The sequence below is a fragment of the Euwallacea similis genome, chromosome 2, assembly GCF_039881205.1.
Source record: "Euwallacea similis isolate ESF13 chromosome 2, ESF131.1, whole genome shotgun sequence".
Taxonomy (NCBI): domain Eukaryota; kingdom Metazoa; phylum Arthropoda; class Insecta; order Coleoptera; family Curculionidae; genus Euwallacea; species Euwallacea similis.
The window spans coordinates 7824576-7843761 of record NC_089610.1 but is presented as its reverse complement, the minus strand read 5'-3'; the positions used below and the strand labels follow the sequence as shown (position 1 = coordinate 7843761).

The following is a 19186-nucleotide window of genomic DNA, read 5'->3' as shown; positions in this document are numbered from 1 at the left end:
CGCGGAAAGCAACATTTTATTTCCCTCAAAAGGTGGTCGATTTGTTATTTAAATATATGCCGAAATAACATTTTATTGTAGGATTGAGGGCGATTTTCTGATTTGCCTAAATGGCTCGTTTCGGTTAGCTCTCCACGAAAATACTCCTGATTTACGGTCAGACGACAATGGCTACGTTAATAATATAAGAGACATCGGAAAGTAATGTCGTTTCTGCGCATGTCGATATTTGTTTATCATCTATCAGCTGATTGTATACGTCAAAGTCGTGTTAAAGACATTTTAAGGTTAATGTGACTCGCTTATTAGTAAATGGCAACGCACATACCAGAAGAGGTACATGTCCGGCATTGGATGCTTTTTGAGTACCCATCAGGAAGACCAACAACATGTTAAGGATGGAAGTGAACACAAATCCGTGTCAATCTTGGTCGACCAAGTAAAGTAAGCAGAACAGGCGGTTGGGTCCTTCGCAATATGTCAGAAGAAAACCGATCTACCACATGCAATTTATTGCTTGAACGGCACTGGGGACGAAAAAAGGTTAATATCCCAAAAAAGTGCTTTTATGTGTTTTGTGTTGGAACCTGGACAAACTGAATGCAGAACTTTACTCTGAACAATTGGATAAAGCAAATTAATCTTTTATTGAAACGTGTAATTCTGCAACACGATAATGCAAAATCCCACTGCGCAAGATGAATCCTAGAAAAAATTCATGTATTGGATTAGAAAGTACTTCCTCATTCATCGAATTCCCATTTATTCTGATCGCTACAACACTTCCTAATGCCCTCTTTGAATATTTCGTTCAAAAGTCGATTGATTTTTATCGATCGGGCAATCAAAATTTGCGCACTAGATAGCAAAAAGTCATTGATAACGAAGGTGATTACATCATCGATTAAACGTTTTTAAAAATCTAAAAATTATTTGTTCGAATTTAATGTAAAAAAACAACATTCTTTCCGATCCTCCATTACATTATATCTGTAAGGCATTGTGTAATTACTAATTTCATTCGTCTTAATGCGAATGTATACACGGATAATGGGGTCTTCCACGAACTTTTCTTTATTACTCAAATCAATACTGAATTACGCCCATACAGTTTTTTTTTTACTTTATTTTCTCACTTCACGATATTTCGAGTTTTCTGAGTCCAAATCTGTCATAGATGACTTTGACAGTTTGACAGAAGGGTAACTAAGATGAAAAGGTAATATCGTTAGGTAAAATGTGTCAAAACTCCAAAAATCATTTTAACATTGATATTTCCTGTTCTTCTTTGGACTTCCGCGAGTATCGGAAGTCCGATAGAAAACATGTGGGGACTAATGAAAATTGAGGTCGAGCGGAAAGCGCCTCGTACTAAAATTCGATTAGTGGTAACCGTTTTAGAATCATGGGAAGTAGTAACTGAAAAGTAGCATGCATCCAATTTATTTTTGGACATCTCCAACAGAGTGCAGACGTGTTTGAGGATGAATGGCCAATGCATCAGTAAATGAAATAAGTTTTTGAATTTTTATGTATAATTAAATATTGTCGAAGTAGAAAGAAAAATATCAATCGTAACTTCGTTGAATCCAAGTCGTTTCTAAACCAATTATACCTTTAAATTGTATATTGTTCAACGAGTGACAAAAATAGCATACTTCCACTCGCGTGCGGAAAAGTGTGCTTTAACACATTGATGTTGATACGGGGAGAAGGGCTACATTGATTTAATTGTGTAACCGTCTGCTATTAATGTTGAGGATCCTGCTTTAATTTGGCGATTTGAGGGTAGGAGTTGGTCTTTAGTAGCATTTGGTGTCAGTAACTATTTACAGAAGCATGTTAACGTACTGCCTATAAATGTCTGCAATTCTTTCTATCGCTTTCTCAGTTGTTCTGTCATGTACATTAAGTGCAGTATCGTAAACATGTTTTTTGTCCTTTAAGCCATAGTTGTATGTATCATGGCACTATACATTATAAAGGAAAGGTGAAAGCGGCGATCCCTGAGGGAGCTTTTGTTTAAGAGAAAAAGGGAAAGAAAGAGTGTCGTCAATTCGTATTTCCAGCTGTCTGTTTTTCAGCAGGTTTTTGACAATATAAAAAAGGCGTTTTGACGTTTGACGCTCGTGTAGTTTGTGAAGTAGACCACTGTGTCAGAGGCTGTCAAATGCCTTATTAATGTCCCTAAACGCTGTTTATCTTGAGCTGTTTTATAAAGAACTGTTGCTATGACTCGAATAAAGCCAAAAAAACCTCCTCAATTTTAGCTCCAGGAAAGAGAAACTGACCCGCTAACATCGGAAAGTTTTCCCCACCCGCAAGATAATATTCTAAGCTTTCCCGTGTTGCCATTCTAAAGTAATTGCGACCAGAACTAATTAAATGTATGCTTTGTAAATCCGAACGAGCGCAACCCCGAAACAAGCCAAATTTGTCCAAAGAGTTAGGAAATGCCTATTTATAGTGGAAATTTAACAAGGTGCTTTTTACTGGTGGCGCTGACGACGGAAATTAATTAGGGTCTGACGTATGAGGCGAGGCGCAATTAAGACTGACAAATGTAATAATTATCTCCGACGAGATTTAGAAAGGATATGTTAACTTAATTTAGACGAATTCCTTGAGAAACGTTTGGCTTGCTGTTGTCGCGTCAGTCCGGTGAATCAGAACATCACGTTATTCATCATTAGAAAGCTCTCGTTCGAGGTCACTCAATATATCGTGTCTTCCTCTGTCTCGAGAACTCTCGCAACAATTTAAGCCCCGAAACTTCCCTTTTATACCATCTTAATATTCTATCGGTACTCTAAATTGGAAAATAAGGAGAAAGGCCTTCCGGAAACTACCAGAACACTTAACGGTAGGCAAACTAAATGCAAATAACTTTATAAATTTTCCCCGGGAAAGCGAGCATAAGAGGTGCTTGTTTGACGAGTTTTATCGTACAGGTTACACAAATGGAGTCGTGCTCTTGATACCTGTGTGCGAAAATATTATTCCGAACCTTCAGGCGGAGCACTTGCGGGCATTCGACCATGGCTTGATGTTTTCGTAGTAGTGCTTCGTTTCCCCTTTTAATTTTCCCTTAAATCGCCTGACTGCAGGGAGGGAAATTGGTCTGCATCAGCGGAAGCCCTAAACACACATTCCTACGACGATCTTTGCCGAGGGAAATGTAGGAGAGACCCGTCTCACAAGCATCAAAACTCAATAAAAATATTTAATATTTGCCGTATCGAGGCGGTCGCCCAGAAATAGAAACGAGACTGCTGACAGGGAGTAAATGAAAAATGAAATTCATTCAGGCCGCAGGTGACAATGTTTATGGCCTGTGGTCCGTTCTCACGTTTAGGAAACTGAATTGGCATTTTGTCCTTGCAACGTGATGTGGCGATTAATAGCAGGTACAGCGACTTAGATATGAACTTTATCCACGACCACTTAACAATGAACTCATATTCAGCTCGTTGACTTAAATTAAATAGGGATCATATAGCGCCCAACGGAATAATGAAGGATATAACGTCAATTGTCGCTAGCAATTTGAATTGTACATGTTTCCAAGGCAATCCGTTTGCGCACACCACGATCTCAGTTTTGCTTAACTGCGCAGCCGCGGTTAGCCAACGGTCTTAATCGTTGGTAATGGTCGATAGCCGTGAACAAAGTGTAATATTATACTCGCTTTATATGAGCCTTATTTCGTTATGAGACTTGCGATGTCTCGTTTACGGCTCGAAATGTAAACGTCTCGCTTTATATGGAGTGATGTCGTGAAAGGCTCGTATAATAATATACTATTTCCTTCCTTATGTGGGAGAAAAAAAATAAAAAAGAGCGCCCTCTAATTTGTTTCGGCTGTGTAATTATTTTTCTACTTTTTGCTCCTGCGTTGCTTTATCTACGTATATTCCCCAAGTCACTCGCATTGGCAGGAGATTAATAAAAGATAACAGCCGCTTTTACCTCGATTAACCTGGAGCTGTTAATTGCGACTCCGAGCTCCATTTACGATATCCGTACAGGTCAGGAAAGTGTGTATTCGCCAAAGACCCAATCGGGATCGACTAAAGTGGATTTTCGCTGAGTTTTAGGAGCAAAACGGGCAATATTGCGCAACGGTCCAGAAAAATATTGACTTTAATTATAGACTGTGGACGGGCAAAGAATACTTTATCGGAACTGACCTCAGCGGGATCCGAATCGGAGCTTATAGTGTGCTTAGTTAGAAGTTTGTTTACAACATCTTGTTTTTAGTTTTGCCTTCGCCAATTCGGCCAGAATTGCTGTGTAAAATATCGAAATTAATGTCACAATCAGGATATAGAGTTTCCGAACTATACATTTCCATAGTATCTAGCCGAGGGCACCGCAACGTAATTTATTTCTTTAAAAGGATCGACAAAAAGCACGATAAATCTAAAAGAGCGCTGCAAGAAAAGGAAAATAAAGGTTTGGATTCTCCAGTTTTAAGACTAAACACTCATTTATCGTATCTGGCGAAATCGCATCCAGTGCTCATTTAAGGGAATTGGATTTCAAGTTGCGTAGAATGCTCGGAACGATTTCGTTAACTTTTTAGCTTTGAGGGCCAGAGATGCTGCTCTTGCCGAAACAACTAACTTAATCAACCCCAGGGTGGGTTTTTGATGTTTTTTAAGGCTTTTAAGCACGGCTGATTGTAGGGGCTTCGGGGTTAAAGTGTTTCTGAAATTTTTTGTTAATTGCCTCCGTCATCATACTCCCCATCACGAAGGCAACCGCACAACTGCCAGCGAACGTTTCTCTGCAAATGCACTTGCCAAAAACTTCCTGCTTCCATATACTACACATTTCGCTAGCGAGCATTCATAACCACAATTAATCCGTGTATATCGTGTGTGATACTTTAGAATACCTCAATATCAAAACTTGGCAATACCTTAATGGTAAGTAGGTAAATAGGTGGAAATCTAAACAATAACGTGCCCTAGTAAGCCTGTCACTAAGTTAAAAAAAGGAGAGTTGCTGATGTTCTCTTTTACGTTTAAATCTTGAAGTAAAATTGCAGAATTTGAATTTTCATTTGAAATGTTTTTTGAAGCTCTACTCGAAGCCGCAAATCATGAGTTGTTTTGAACGGGAATTGAAATCCGAAGTAACCTGGATTAACCTGTATTTAATCATTAGCGCCAAAAATTGGTCGTTTTCCATCACATTAAGGCCGTTTTTCCGAAAAATTTAACGCTGTTGGGACAACAAAGCCTCTTGGGTCAATCTATCTTCGGAGCGGTGTTTTTAGTTTCACCTGCCATGGCAAAAACGCTAAATGCTTTTCTCCAGAAGGAGGCGATGCCTGGTAAGAAACCGATATCTAGGGGAGAACACATATTTACAACAAGTTCGGAGCTCGAGGATTGGTTTTTAAGTGGTTTTTTTCGTCTGCCAGTTCGAGAAGGAACGTTAAATATGTAGAGGAGGGCTTGTGCCGGGCGTGTTTATTTATTCAGGATAGTAGTTTTTGGAGAGTTGGGCGGAAAAGGAGGTGTTTTAGTTGGATATTTGAGCAAAAAGTTGCAAAGCCTCTAAGAGCTTTAGAGGTTAAATTAATGTCTTTAAAGTTACACGAGCTAACAAGGAGAAACGCCTAAAAAAGGTTCGCTTGATCGAATTCTTTATTTGGACCAATTTCTTTCCTTCCAGATCACCAAGTATAAATTTCCCAACAAGAATCTATTTCTGACTAATCCGAAACAAGATTACCCTTCACGAGAACTCCTGAAACTACTTAATTGCGAAACTCTTCCAGTTAGTTAAGTTTACAAATTGACACGTTCTTTTAGGGACGGGATAACATTCGACCAAAGTTGCTAACTATCTTTCGGGCCATTCCCCAGAATTACCGATAAGAAAAACCGCCTTACAGTCTTTTGTTTCTGGGGCGGATAAAAAACCGATACGGTTCTGGTTTTCGCCTGGAAAGTTGACTATTCCTGCCTCCTCGAATGAGTCGATTCTGCATTTATTATTTCTCATCATTCCCGAGATACATGTCTTTTGCCCGCTACGAAGTCGACTGCTCTTTGTTTTTCCTTTTTGGAGACTCGTAAAAAGTGAAACAGGTTGAACGTGCAGGAATCCGGATAGCATTTCCATGTTCCTCTTTTATTTGGAACGATCCTCGGATCGGAAGTTTGTTTTGGTGCGTTTGTTGAGTAATTGTTTCCGTTGCCTCTGTCACGCTCATTACAAATTCAAGAGAAAATTCTTTGTGGAAATTTCATTTGGGGGCCTCAAATACCTGCCGACATAAGCCCCCATCGATAACGATTTCAACTGAGGAGATACCTGGATTGTGAATCGCAGCTGTCATCAGCACTCGTGCTTGCCCGCATTTCTTCCTATCCCGATTCAATTAACGATTAACAAAGTAATTCATTATCGGATTAAATTTGATTATTTTGAAGCATCGCTACGTTTACCTTATCGAACAGCAGATGCAGGTAGCCTTGAATATTACTGTGATATTTGTTGCATAGAGGAGGACACACACTGATACATATTATTAGGATTGTGGGCGGGTTAATAACGGACGCCTTTAATCACTTTAACGAGTTCGGTTTATGGGCCGCAGGGCAACATAATTTCCACATTAAAGTAAATAAAAGATAATATACGACACGCAATCAGCTGAGATCGGGCTACGCCCCGAAGCTTTTACGGGTGTAGCCATATTTCATCGAAAGTCTAAGATTAGGAGACATAGGAGCAGGTAGAATAGTTGGTACCCCCCCCCCCCCTTCCTTTCCTTTGCGGGTTTACCAGGTACAAGTTTGCGAAATCGGGTACCTTCCCATCTTTGGAATTTTTGAGAAGTATTCCTAAATTTTTCAAGTTCTGGCTCTCATTCTAATCGACATTGTTCCCGGTATCGGAACTTCAAAGTAGTTCCGATACTGAGATTTGAGAGGCAATATCGCACCGTCTAACTAAACGGACTATTTACCAAATTGCGTACATTTACATAATCATCTAAAGGAACCCAGAGAAGACTTTATGTCCAAAGCGGCTAATATACAGGGTCGGCATGTGCGCAGTTAATGAGTTCCCGAGCCATTTGTCATTGTGGGGATATTTTCCGGTGGAGTCGGCTTTAAAAAATACAAATGGCCCTAGGCGGCGTGTGGCCGTATACGGCGTGGGGGCAATTTATCATCTTTTAGTTAAATTGCTCAATCTGAGGTTTCACGATGCAGCAAGGCGCCGGTTTATTTACTTCCGTATTGCGCCCGTCCTGAGTTTGAACATAAAATATCGTATAAATTCACTAGAAAAAGTTGATGATGAAACTACCCACTATTTTGAATCGGTTAAAACATGCAAATGTATCGATTCTCTTCCGACTAAAATGCAATCGCATGAAGGCAACAGACCTAATGCCTCTATTCTGTTTCGTTGTTTCTGTAAAGCCAGGTGAATTCATTCCTGAAAAAATTTGCATCTTTACGACCCTAAGTTAGCCGTACAATTCCCCGTAATGTCTGGCATATATAAATTCTCCAACTCTCCAAGGCAAGCTGTAATTCTCGTCTTTACGATTCCAAAGCAAACTCGGATAAATTTCAGCCACAGTGAAGAACTTTCATTGTCAAGAAATCAACTAAATATATTATAGTCTTCTGGATAACATGGCGAGTGTGCGCTTAAAACTCCATCACTTCCTAATATCACTTCGTCTTAATTAAGTTTATCGTGTTTTATTTCAATGATCTATCATCGAAACAAAAAGTTCTCGGAAGAAAGTCGTTCAATCACGGCCCTCCTCAATAACTATAGACGCAATTCCTCATCGCTTCCGAGCGCTCTTTTGTGGCGTCTTAAACGATTATTTTGTTTTTAATTTTGGAATTAAGAGCGCTGAATGTATCCCGTCTTCCCTCGGGAAATGGCATTGTGATTAAAAACAAAGACGAACGGATGTCTGAGCCTGGGAGAATAACACCCGGAAATTAGCGGTGGAAGATAATGGATAAGAGGCTCGTAATCACTATGTACAGGTTGTCTTTCTTTTAATTTTGCGGCTTTTGTTAATTAATGTTCCGATTAATTTTCCCTATTGTGCGGGGTTTTATTCAAAGAAACGCCAGGCGCATTAGTGCCAGCCGTTTCCTATTCAGCGAAAAAAATACACAGTAATTTAAAGGAGACCTATGACTAGTCGCTTTTTGGGGGCTAAAGCGACCTTGAATCAGGTTTTTCAATATTGTGTATATTAATCAGCCCTTATAGGGTGAGAGTATATTGTTGGGTAAGGGGCACAACCCTGAAAGTTATTAAAGAAACATTGGATTTTCAAGTCAACAGCTCTCTTGAGGATTTTTGCACAACTCGCAGTTTTTGCTCGATAGCTTACACCAATACTCAAAGCTTTTTCTACCACATTAAACGAACAATTCAACAACTGTTGTTTTGACGAACACCAGTGGTGTATCAACAAAATTTGCTTACCTTGCAATCTTCATAATCACGCCGTCAGAGGATCACTCCTTGTCTATCAGATACCATACCAGATGCTTCATGAAGTGTAGCAAAGGACTTTAGATCACCTTGAAAAAGGGAACTTAGGATGAGTTTAAAACATTTTTTCACTTTTAATGTCCTGCTAAAATTGTCTGTTCAATAATTTACAGTAAAGGGTAAGAATTAGAAGAAGTGTCGTCATTAGAAAATATTGTAGATTAGTTGTGTAAATCTGTAACTGTAATCGACATAAGACGGATTAGAGTCTAACTGTGTTCAGTTCTTTGAGAAGCATTAAACAGTAATGACTCCCAGAACTTCTCCCTAATGATTAACAATTGCCTATTTTCTTAGGGTAAAGTCAAATTTTGTATTTAGCCCTAACCCCCTTCTAACTGCCAAATTACTAGAAACTCAGCTCACGAATGCTATCTTTTAGCGGCTTCTAATCTATAAAGTACCGCTAACTTTCGGAAAGTTCACAGTAACTTATGTGTATTAATAGCTGATGAGTGCATATGGCAAGTTAGACAGGCCTTAGCTCTTCGCATTACAATTCCCTCAACTTCGTTTCAGTGAATTATTTCGTTGTACTCTCCTGGTACAAGGGTCGTTAAAAATTTCCGGAAACACGCATTTACCGGGAAATAAAGGGACTATCGAAGAGATGCGGAAAGTTTGGTCGTATAGTGCATGATGGTGAAAAAGAGACAACGACGTTGCACAAATTATCGAAGTTGTGAAAATTTCACGAATCCGCGAAAGTTTCTCTGTACGTCTGACCGAGTCGTTGGCAGTTTAAATGATTCGTCGACCAAGAAACAAGCTTCAAAGTTTAATCATAACTCTGTTTTCTGCAGCCACATGCTGCGTTATTGGATCCCAACATAAGAAACAAAAAATCCCATCAAAACGTTCGGAAACACCTTTTAATACGCATCAAATCAGCTTCAGCAATTTTACCACAAAATATTGTTGTATCGAAAATAATTGTAATTAAAATTGTCTTTAAAAATCACAATAATGGATTTTGAGGATTCTGGAACGTGGTCTGACATGTTGGGAACCGACGAAAATATGACAAAGTTTTATTGCTTATTGGTTTTCAGTGGCAACTCGTCTCTTGTTATATTTTATGTGAAACTATGTATTATTGGTCTAAGTTTCATAAAGATCCGCGGTCGTAAAGGTAAATAAGCCCCATACAATATAATCTGCAGAGAAAATTGCCGAACCTCTTACGCGAAGCCCGGGTTATTGCGTCATATTTCGACCGCCATTTTTATTAGTTCGCCCCGGTTTATGGGCGTTTGGGTTCTATAAAAAGGCCATTATATAACTAGTATTTATTTTTATTTAAAAGACAATAGCTCCGAGGCGAAAACCGCCGGAAAGAGACCTTTTCCGATCTTCCGCAATCCAAACGATTCCAACAACAAGGGGGCATTTAGCGGGTCTTTTGATGTTTGAATTTTGCGGTCTCGAGGAAGACAAAGGGTTTTAAAATCGTTTCGTTTCACCTGAAAATATTTGAACCTACAGATAAGTGCGACCAATGAAAACCGGGAGAAGTTTAATATCTCAGAAAGAGGTACTTGGTTCCGGAGCAATCGTTCTTTCCGTTTAGTTTAATGCCGCGAAATTAACCAGACGAGAGTTTTCGGCATGGCGGCGTGTGTGGCTGTTACTGCCGCCCATTTCGGGTAAAAAACAAATGGCTCGAGTTGGCGAACTACAATTAAAGTATTTCGAAGTAGATCGTTATGGAAATCTCGGCATATAAGCGAGGAAGTTGCGGAAGATGCCATGGTAATAATGTTTTATAAGAAAACGGAGAATGGGTGGACAATGAGCTTATAACTGTTGAAAACTCCGAGCCTAAGGGCCAAATTAGTAATGTATTGTTGACTTTAATAACGGGCTGGTATTTGTAGAAACCAAGATGCTGACTAACGTCCATTTAAAATTACCATGTATGTAGATAGCTAAAGTTAACAGTACGTTAATAAATAATTGGGCTTTAAATGGGTTTACGGAATATGGCAATCTGTAAATTGTCAAGAGAAACTGTCTCCATACTACGCCTGCTCACTGTTGAACACTGTTGAAAACGTTCTAGGACCAAAGCTGCTTGCTGGAAGCACCTGAAACTTTCTGAAACACCCTGTATATGCTACCCCCAGTCATGCATCTAATCATCAAATCCCAGCTTTAATGCTAATTTTAGAAATACCTGCATTTCAGTGTTCGAACACAGAGACTGTCCGCTATTTAACAGTCTGTAGTCTCTTTTTCGCAAAAAAACTTTGTCACGCAATCGGCCCATAACGTGCCCCATGCCACACCTCGAGGCAATTCACAAGCCCCAGTCAATATATTATGTCATGATAACCTACCTACCGTTTATTTATGTCAATGATAATGAGCGCGAGACATCCAATTAGTTAATAGCTTTGGTCTAGGATCCATAAAACGGAATACAGGGGGCAAATATGAAGTTATGGGTGTAAAAAATAGTTTAACGTTATTTCAGGTCCGGCCTTTTGGGGACTGATCAACCCCGAATGGTCGCTGTGCAACAAGGGCAGAAGACAATCGCCAGTTAACCTAGAACCTAACAAGTTGCTCTTCGACCCCAATTTAAGGCAGTTGCATATAGATAAACATCGGGTAAGTCTATTGGGAGAGCGAAATTCTTAGTTATTTAGGAGCATATAATTTCATACGGAATTTTATTAGGAGAGCTTAGAAATTTGTCCCTATTGCCCTGTCGTTATTTCACCATTATTTTTACATTAGAGGGCGGAATATGCTATTTTCAGATTAAGGCACACTTGAAAAGAAAAGGAGTACGAAAACAAAGGACAAGTAAATTATTTGTTTTATCGCACAATTCCATCGCAGTGCCCTACGAAACTATAACCACGATTATTTATTAACTTTTGAGGGTAAAAATGGGTCAGTTCCACGTTAGAGAATTGCCGCAAGCACCATTTAAATAAAAACAAAGGAAACTAAGCAGCCTGATTTTTCATCTGAAATAATTCAGATGAGTCGAATTAACAACTGCTAACAATATTCAAAACCAGATTTCCTTACCTGTTTACCTTTTCCATAGGTGAGTGGAAAGTTGACGAACACAGGTCACAGCGTCATATTCACGGTAGCCAATGACACTCACAGTCAGATCAATGTCACGGGAGGGCCCCTTTCCTATCGCTACCAGTTCCAGGAAATTCACGTCCATTATGGGCTTCACGACCAGTTTGGCAGCGAGCACAGCGTTAATGGATACACGTTCCCAGCAGAGGTAATAATTTTAGTGTTTTGTGTCTGATAGATGGGAGGCGAGTTGGAGAGGTGTTTTTAAAGAAAAATACTCGTTGCAATTGGATCTAAATGCCATCAATTTAATTGCCCCATTTTTAAACGCCGTTGGATGGGAAGGGCTGAGCTGTGGTAGGCCTTCCGTTGAAGATAAACCAATTTTATCGTTGGCACTCGTAGCATAACCACAGAATGGCGTCGTCGCCCTATGAAGTCGGTGATTATATTTTGTTTTCTTGACGTATGTCAAATATCAAATGAGAGGTTAGGTATTTATGATTACTTATGAGTAAGCAAATTTTGCTGCGGATACAGTGCTGCCGTTCGGAGCTCCCGCCGAAGAAAATGCAATGTTGGTTCATGAATCCTTATTGTTAATCCTTCTTACGCACGCTTAATACTATCATGACGTGCGTTAAACATGTTGATTTTAAAATCTAAGAAGAGAGTTTTCCGTCTAAACGAGTCTTCTCTCTATGTCTTACATCGATTAATTATGTCGAATATGTGCCGAATGATCCTTATGAAGGTCTGAGCAGCTCGTATCGGAATATGTTATTCCCGCACTTGTTAAGAAAATAATGAATTCAATTGGCGAATGTAAAAATTCACTTAAGTCGAATAATTTTTCCATAGTTTGCACGCAGGTTTAAAACTTTACCTTTGAAGTGTTTGAAGAGCTTTATCCTCCGAGTTTATTTTTGCATTTCTCCCCGGTTATATTGGTTTAAAAGTTAAAAAAACCGGGGACTCGTCAGGGATGCTTAAAATTTCCGCGGATTACCAAAGAGGCAAATCCCTTTTATCCCATCACCGGCTTCTTGCAAAGACGTCTCCCGATTTTTTCTTGATGGGCAATTGAAAAGCACCGAGCAAGAAAATATTAAACATTTCCCTAGAAATAGAAGAATATCCGAACGGAAATAAGGCCCTACTTATATAAACAAGCAAATATGCGACCCCGATTTTCCGTTCGACCGCTCCCTTCGAGCAATGTCTGTTTGGAAGAGGGAAATTTGATAATATATAAGCTCTAAAATTTAGAGCAAAGCAATGCAATGATAAGAGCATTATTTCGGCAAATCTTCCTTGGGAATCGACTTCGCAACAAAACGATTACAGTTAAAAGGCGGAGTTGCACGGGGTATAGATTTCTCCATAAATAAGGTACTGTCGAAGTGGTTCGATAACGAATTTATTGCCATTAAAGTGGACTGGGGCTCTATTATTACACGAGATGGGATTTATATCAACGGAAAACATCATTAGAAAAGGCATAATAATTCACTTTCCTTTCTTCGAGGTTTTTTTTTTTAGCGTTCACCATTTTATCCACAAATCTCTGTTAATATTTGACTGGATAAAATTACGGCATTTTTTGAACAAAGGCATCATTTGAAGGTCTAAATCCAGGAACACAGAGCCAGTTCTGGAGAATTGCTAAAACTCCCGGCTATCAAAGCTCACAAAGCTGCAAGTGAACAATGCAGTCGGCATCTTTAGGAGAGCACACGGCCAAAATAAAGCTTATGGATCCGATTTAAATGCAAAGCAATGACAAAGAGACAAAGAGTTGCCACGTCAACGATTCTGAATTGAATGTGTGCGTTTGTTTGGATTTATTCGGAACAGAGGGCATAATATCAATTATTATCCCCGCGTCTCTAATGGTATTTTCCGGTGACTTATTTTCGGGATTTTAATGTGTAAAGATCTATTACGTAATTTTTGTGCTGGAAATGTGCGAGAGGCGTGCCTGCCTGGAAGTTTTGACTAAAATAAAGTCCTGGGTGTATGATAAATTTCGCTGAGCCCCATAAACCACATTTCTGAAACTTACTGCTCCTAATTAGAGAGTGATTCAATTAGTCTGGATTTAATGGGATTCGGTTGCTCGTTTGCGCTTTTTACACCTTTTCTTAGGATTTTTTCCCTTGAAGTAAATTACAATGATGACTAATTCTTCTGGCTTGTAATTCCAAAAACATCTTGGACCGTAAAATGAAAATCGCACCCTAGAGACGCATTTCTCGGGATTCTCTAAAATTATTCTAAGGTCCTTTTATTTTTCATTTTTGTTGGGACATACATAATCCGGGTCCTTATTTCGCACTTTTCCAGTCTGGAAGTTGTTGCTGAGCAGTTTCGGTTTTCGGTTAAATAATAAATCTTGAAGCAACTGTGAGGTCTCTAACCCCCAGTAACTGTTGTTTGTAATATGGAAAACCGCAAGCGTGAGAAAGGAAACTTGCTCCGGTCCGGTTTCCACCAAATTGCGGTTAATTTTCTTTCCGAAGTGCTTGACAAAATACTTATACGTCCATCGATATCTTCTCGACTATCACCAAGAGAAAACCCGACAAAATAAGAACAAACACAGCAGAAACTTTTAGCGCTACATCATTTTACACACACGCCGACTTTCCAGATATTTTATTAAATTTTTCTCCGCTGTGGAAAAATGCCTTATGCTCTTACTCGGGGGAAAATCGGAAACATCAAAAATCCATTTTGATATTAACGAATAATGCCAGTTGAAGAGTAAAGTTTTGGAACCGCTTTTTTCTAGGATCGAAGAGGGAGGGAAAATTCTGTTTAGCCTGGAGAGAAGTTTGCGGATAGTTTCGGTGGTTAGATTATAATTGCCTAGGAAATTGCGTACAATATTCATCAGAAAGATGCGCTGGAAAATGCGGTAATTTTCATACTACAGAAACTCTTAAATTATTCGTTTTTGCGTCTTTTTTCTCTTTTAAACCTCCCAATTGAATTTTTTGAATAATCCAATATTTTTTTGTACGGACAATTGCCCCAGTGACTCACCAAAATTTTTACTGCCAAATTTGAATTGGCTTCGCTTGGTGCTTGCATCTTCGCCATATTCTGTCTAGTTTAAACTTTTAAAGTAACACCTTATCTCCACTCCCGGAACATTATTCTTGAAACGCTTGAAAGACGCGCACATACACAAGTTTTAAAACTGCGCTAAACTGTTTAATTAGTCATCCCCCTGATTAGTTTACTCAAGTTTAACTCTACACGAGTTGCACGACCTGCTATCTTTTTGCCGTACACAGTTCCTCGAACTAGTTTAGATTGCAACTACGGCAAAAATTCGGATATTACATTTATTTTTGTGCGGTCAATATTTGAGTAATACTCCCGGCCAAAGAACACACCACACACATTGTGCCGCCATTAATTAAATGGCGTCGCGGTTATCTGCAAGATTCCAATTGCAGACGTAAGACCACAAATATCAATTAAGGCCGTGGGCTCACTCATAACTCACATTTACGGTTTTACTTGCATTCTCCGCAAAGCAGCTCTACCATAGCGAGATGCGTTTTAGCTGTGGATCTGTATATTTGTTGATACGAGGGCGAACTTTGGGGTTGGAAATAGTTTAATTCAACAAAAAAAAACAAACAAAGAATACATCGCTCACTGGATGCAATAGGGGCACATTAAAGAAGTATCACCTGTTTGTGAGATGAAATTGAAAAATTTCGATATTACATATTAACTTTTTTGCTTCATTTAAAGTAGTATACTGGTATGCGTTTAAAATTCGTTATCTAATTATGCTGTCGCTGTTATTTTACAAAATGTCTTTTTTTTTCACTTTTTTTAAACAATTAAATGTGCCATTATTGACTTTTTTATACCTATAGAATTTTCGTGCTTAACGAAAATATCTTAATCAGAAATTCTTAATAAAACTATTGTTTATGACTTCTGGAAATTTTTATTAGCAAAAATTAGGCATTTTGATATAATTTGGTAACTGCGAGGTTAAGCGCGAACATAAAATTATTGAACTAAACTAAAAAAATAATAATAATAAGATTCCAATTTGCACCAATTTGCACATAAGTGATAAACAAAAATCTGCCATTCTAGAAATTATAAAGAAAAAACAAAACTTTAGCCTTTGGCACGTTTTAGGTCATTATAGAAGCGACTGTGGCATTTTTTAATGGCATTCGTTTTTAACAATCCATCAATTCGTCACACTTTTCCTTTGGAGTCAGTATAATATCTCGGTACACACATTTTAGAGCAACGTTTTCAAAAAAGTTTAAGACCGCACGTCTTCGCGTATTTTTCGGTTTAATGTTTACACTCCTGTAGTCATCTTGGCTAGAGGAAGTTTTATGGGAAAAAGCGTCAGGGGTATGTAACGGGGGTATATTGTAATATTTTAACAGACAATACTGGCATAACTTCAAATGAATCACTATTGTTTCGCTAAAATTAAAATATTTAATCTGCCTTCCCGTACTATTGAAAACGTGCCACTGTTGTGTCTGTTTACATTGTTCATGTTGAGATAGTCACTGACACACTGAGCTTTGTGCCGGTTTTGGATGTGTCAAAGTTGAAAAACATGCGAAATTCATTAGTGTCAGTAGCTCCATCTAGCGGTACTATGCTGAGGTAAAAATGTGGAAATACTGTTGGTTGGTAAAGCACAAATATGAGAGTATTATGGTTCAATTAACAGTAAATGGCCATTTTTCCAGATGTGCCACTATTGCGCCTTATAGTGAGCGATATATCAAGTGTTACATGCGTCTCTAAATGTCAGTGTCGTTGGGATTGTAAACCGGTGCTGACTTAAAAATTCAGAAGTCTTTTGAAAGGCCCTTTCCGGAGATTGACGATTGTATCAGATACAGATGACAGCTACGTTTGATTTTGTAAATAATAAAGCGGTCTGCGACGATCTCCAACCCAGTTGATGCTTTTATGGCCCTCTTAAAATAATAAAATGGGCCCTTTTGGCAGAATAACAGTTATGTGAATCAGTGTCGACCGCTGCTCCTGACTTTGTAAATAATAAAAAAGTGATTCACGGCGGTTTTCAATTGGGATGATGTTTTTGTCGCTCTTTTAAAACCAAAAAATCACCCCGTTCGACCGAACAACAATTACCAAATATGAACTTAACGGTCGCGCTTTGCCGTGCAAATCACACAAAACTAATTCACGTGGTGTTCATTAATCAAAACCCATAGTTATACTTTGCTTATAACTCAAAATTCATTTTTGCCTTCCTTTATTTTTTGCCATCGCCTTTAGCCAATTACGTCTTTATCGGCCACTTCAGAGTGCTCATCAAATTTTCCTTTCCGTCAGTTCCGATCTATTCCATGCTGCTTTCATATACGTTGCCGAGACGCTTCTCGGATTAAAGGGCCTCGTTTAATATAAAAATTCTCGCCATTTTGTTGTATTTTTCAAACCTCGGCGGATTTTAAGCGTAATTTCATTGCAACAAAAAATCCTGGCGATTCGCGAATTATCGTTCATTTCCAATGACTTTTTTGTTCCAGATCCAGATTTTCGGCTTCAACTCGCAGCTTTACACAAATTTCTCGGAAGCCCTGCATAAGGCCCAGGGGATTGTTGTTGTCTCATTACTGTTACAGGTAAATCCCATTTATTTATTTTATTAACGTTTCCTGGACGAAAAAAGCATCTTTGCAACTGCTAATTCAATTTGAAATACGAAACGCTTTTGCAGCGAAACCGCACCACCTAAGAAATAAATGATTGTTGCAACACTTTAGGAACTCTTGACACCATCTTGTTATAAGTTTCCTTCAAGAATTAGCGTTTTGCCGACTGGTTTTAAAATTAATGGAAATTTGAGTTTCCAAATTACAAGAAACGTTACCAGCTGAAACGTGATTTATTGCCTCGTCGGAAGCCAAATATTCCAACTTCAGATTAATATGAAACAAATTATTGTTTATTGGTCTCAGTACCGCGAGATTTCATGATAAATCTTGTTTTGTTGCCACTATTTCCAGGCGGTTGAGGAATTTCGAGCATTAGGGGCCTAATCTTGGCATCACGAATGGTAAATAAAAAGACGCCGAAACCGACAATCAACTTGTAAATTAGCCGGGTCTTGTCGGTAACAAGAGAGTCGTTACCCAAAAGCGACTGTCTTCAGCTAGGACGGGCAATCTCCCTTTTCTTATGTAAATTATTGTACGGTAGTTTGAACTTTCAGATCGACGACGTTTCACTGGGATTATGTCCCTTTTATCTTTTGCCGTTTTGCGGTGTTGTGGCAGCAGGAAAACTTTGTTTCTACATCTTAATAAACAATCACCAACAACGTGATGCTTAAGGTTTAACTCGGCACGAAATAAGCCCTGCACCCTTAGCCGGATCGGTGCCGTATCAGTTTAACATGCTTGCGGATTCGTTAATTTGCCAGTACTTCTGCGATATTTTCGTTAAAGTGTTACTTTTTAAAGCATTCTCATGCATTGCAGCTTGGAGACTTGTCAAATCCAGAGCTGCGCATCCTCATCGACCATCTGGACGACATCCGATACGGAGGTAAGCATCCATGGTTGCCAATTCTATAAGGACGAATTGGGACGTCACAACCGTACGCAGCGAAATGTGACGTTTTTTTTCGATTGTCATTGTTTTTGTTTATACTCATTCAATCAAGGCAACGAGGCGTCAGTGAACCGTTTGTCAGTCAGAGGCCTTTTGCCGGACACCGAATACTACATGACTTACGACGGATCAACCACCATGCCCGCCTGTCACGAAACTGTCACGTGGCTCATAATGAACAAGCCCATTTACATAACGAAGCAACAGGTATGTCCTTGCCGTTCTTTTAGCGAGTGAATATTGGGCGGCAGAGGTCGAAATGAAATGAGACCGCATCCGAAAGTAGATGATGAGTAGTAAATTCCGGAATTTTAATTTCTATAATGCCCGAACCCAATTAGGCGAAAGCGAGTCAACAGAGTAAAGGAGACCATATAATACACTTAGGGCGTAAGCTTAAGCAATTTGTTAAAGTGCAAACCCAAAGAAACGTGAGATTAGGATCACGGAGCTGTAAATTACCATTATTAATGTCTCCACGGCTATTCGCAATATAATTAATTTAGAAGTTTTAATTTTCAGCTTCGGAAGCCCTCGCATATTTCACGTCTACCTTCGTCCTCCCACTTTAATAGAGATTTTCTCTTAATGCGAACATCCAAAAAATTTGCGGAGATTCTTACGGTGTTGTAAATTTTAATGAATTTTACCGTGCGGATAAATAATAGTTTCTTACCCGGTACTGCTCCCATTGAGTGATCGATAAAGGAGTGAGAGAGCGACCACGCAGCCAAATATTTTTCCTATCGAGCTCCCCAACAAAGTCACGTCGAGTCAATTAGGCTTCGATTGCTGTGTCAAACGTGCCAAAACAACTAATTAATAATAATGGGACAACTCAATTAGCAACGGTAATAATCTACTAAATACTAGATAAGATTTTCAATGTAGGCGACGCCCACAACTAATGCAGAATTTACGATATAATTAA

At 39.0% G+C, this 19186-nt stretch overlaps 1 protein-coding gene across 2 annotated transcripts in view; it reads left to right on the top strand.

Moving 5' to 3' along the window:
* The window catches only part of LOC136418616 (carbonic anhydrase-related protein 10-like), a 58396-nt gene that overhangs the window by 34657 nt on the left and 4553 nt on the right, over positions 1-19186 (top strand). Inside the window, exons 4-8 of one of the 2 annotated variants that reach the window (XM_066404723.1) lie at positions 11036-11172; positions 11621-11812; positions 17169-17264; positions 18105-18189; positions 18308-18462. In XM_066404723.1, coding sequence (XP_066260820.1) covers positions 11036-11172; positions 11621-11812; positions 17169-17264; positions 18105-18189; positions 18308-18462 — 665 coding nt within the window. The remainder of the gene's footprint in view (positions 1-11035; positions 11173-11620; positions 11813-17168; positions 17265-18104; positions 18190-18307; positions 18463-19186) is intronic. The other variant, XM_066404731.1, reaches the window with a different exon arrangement.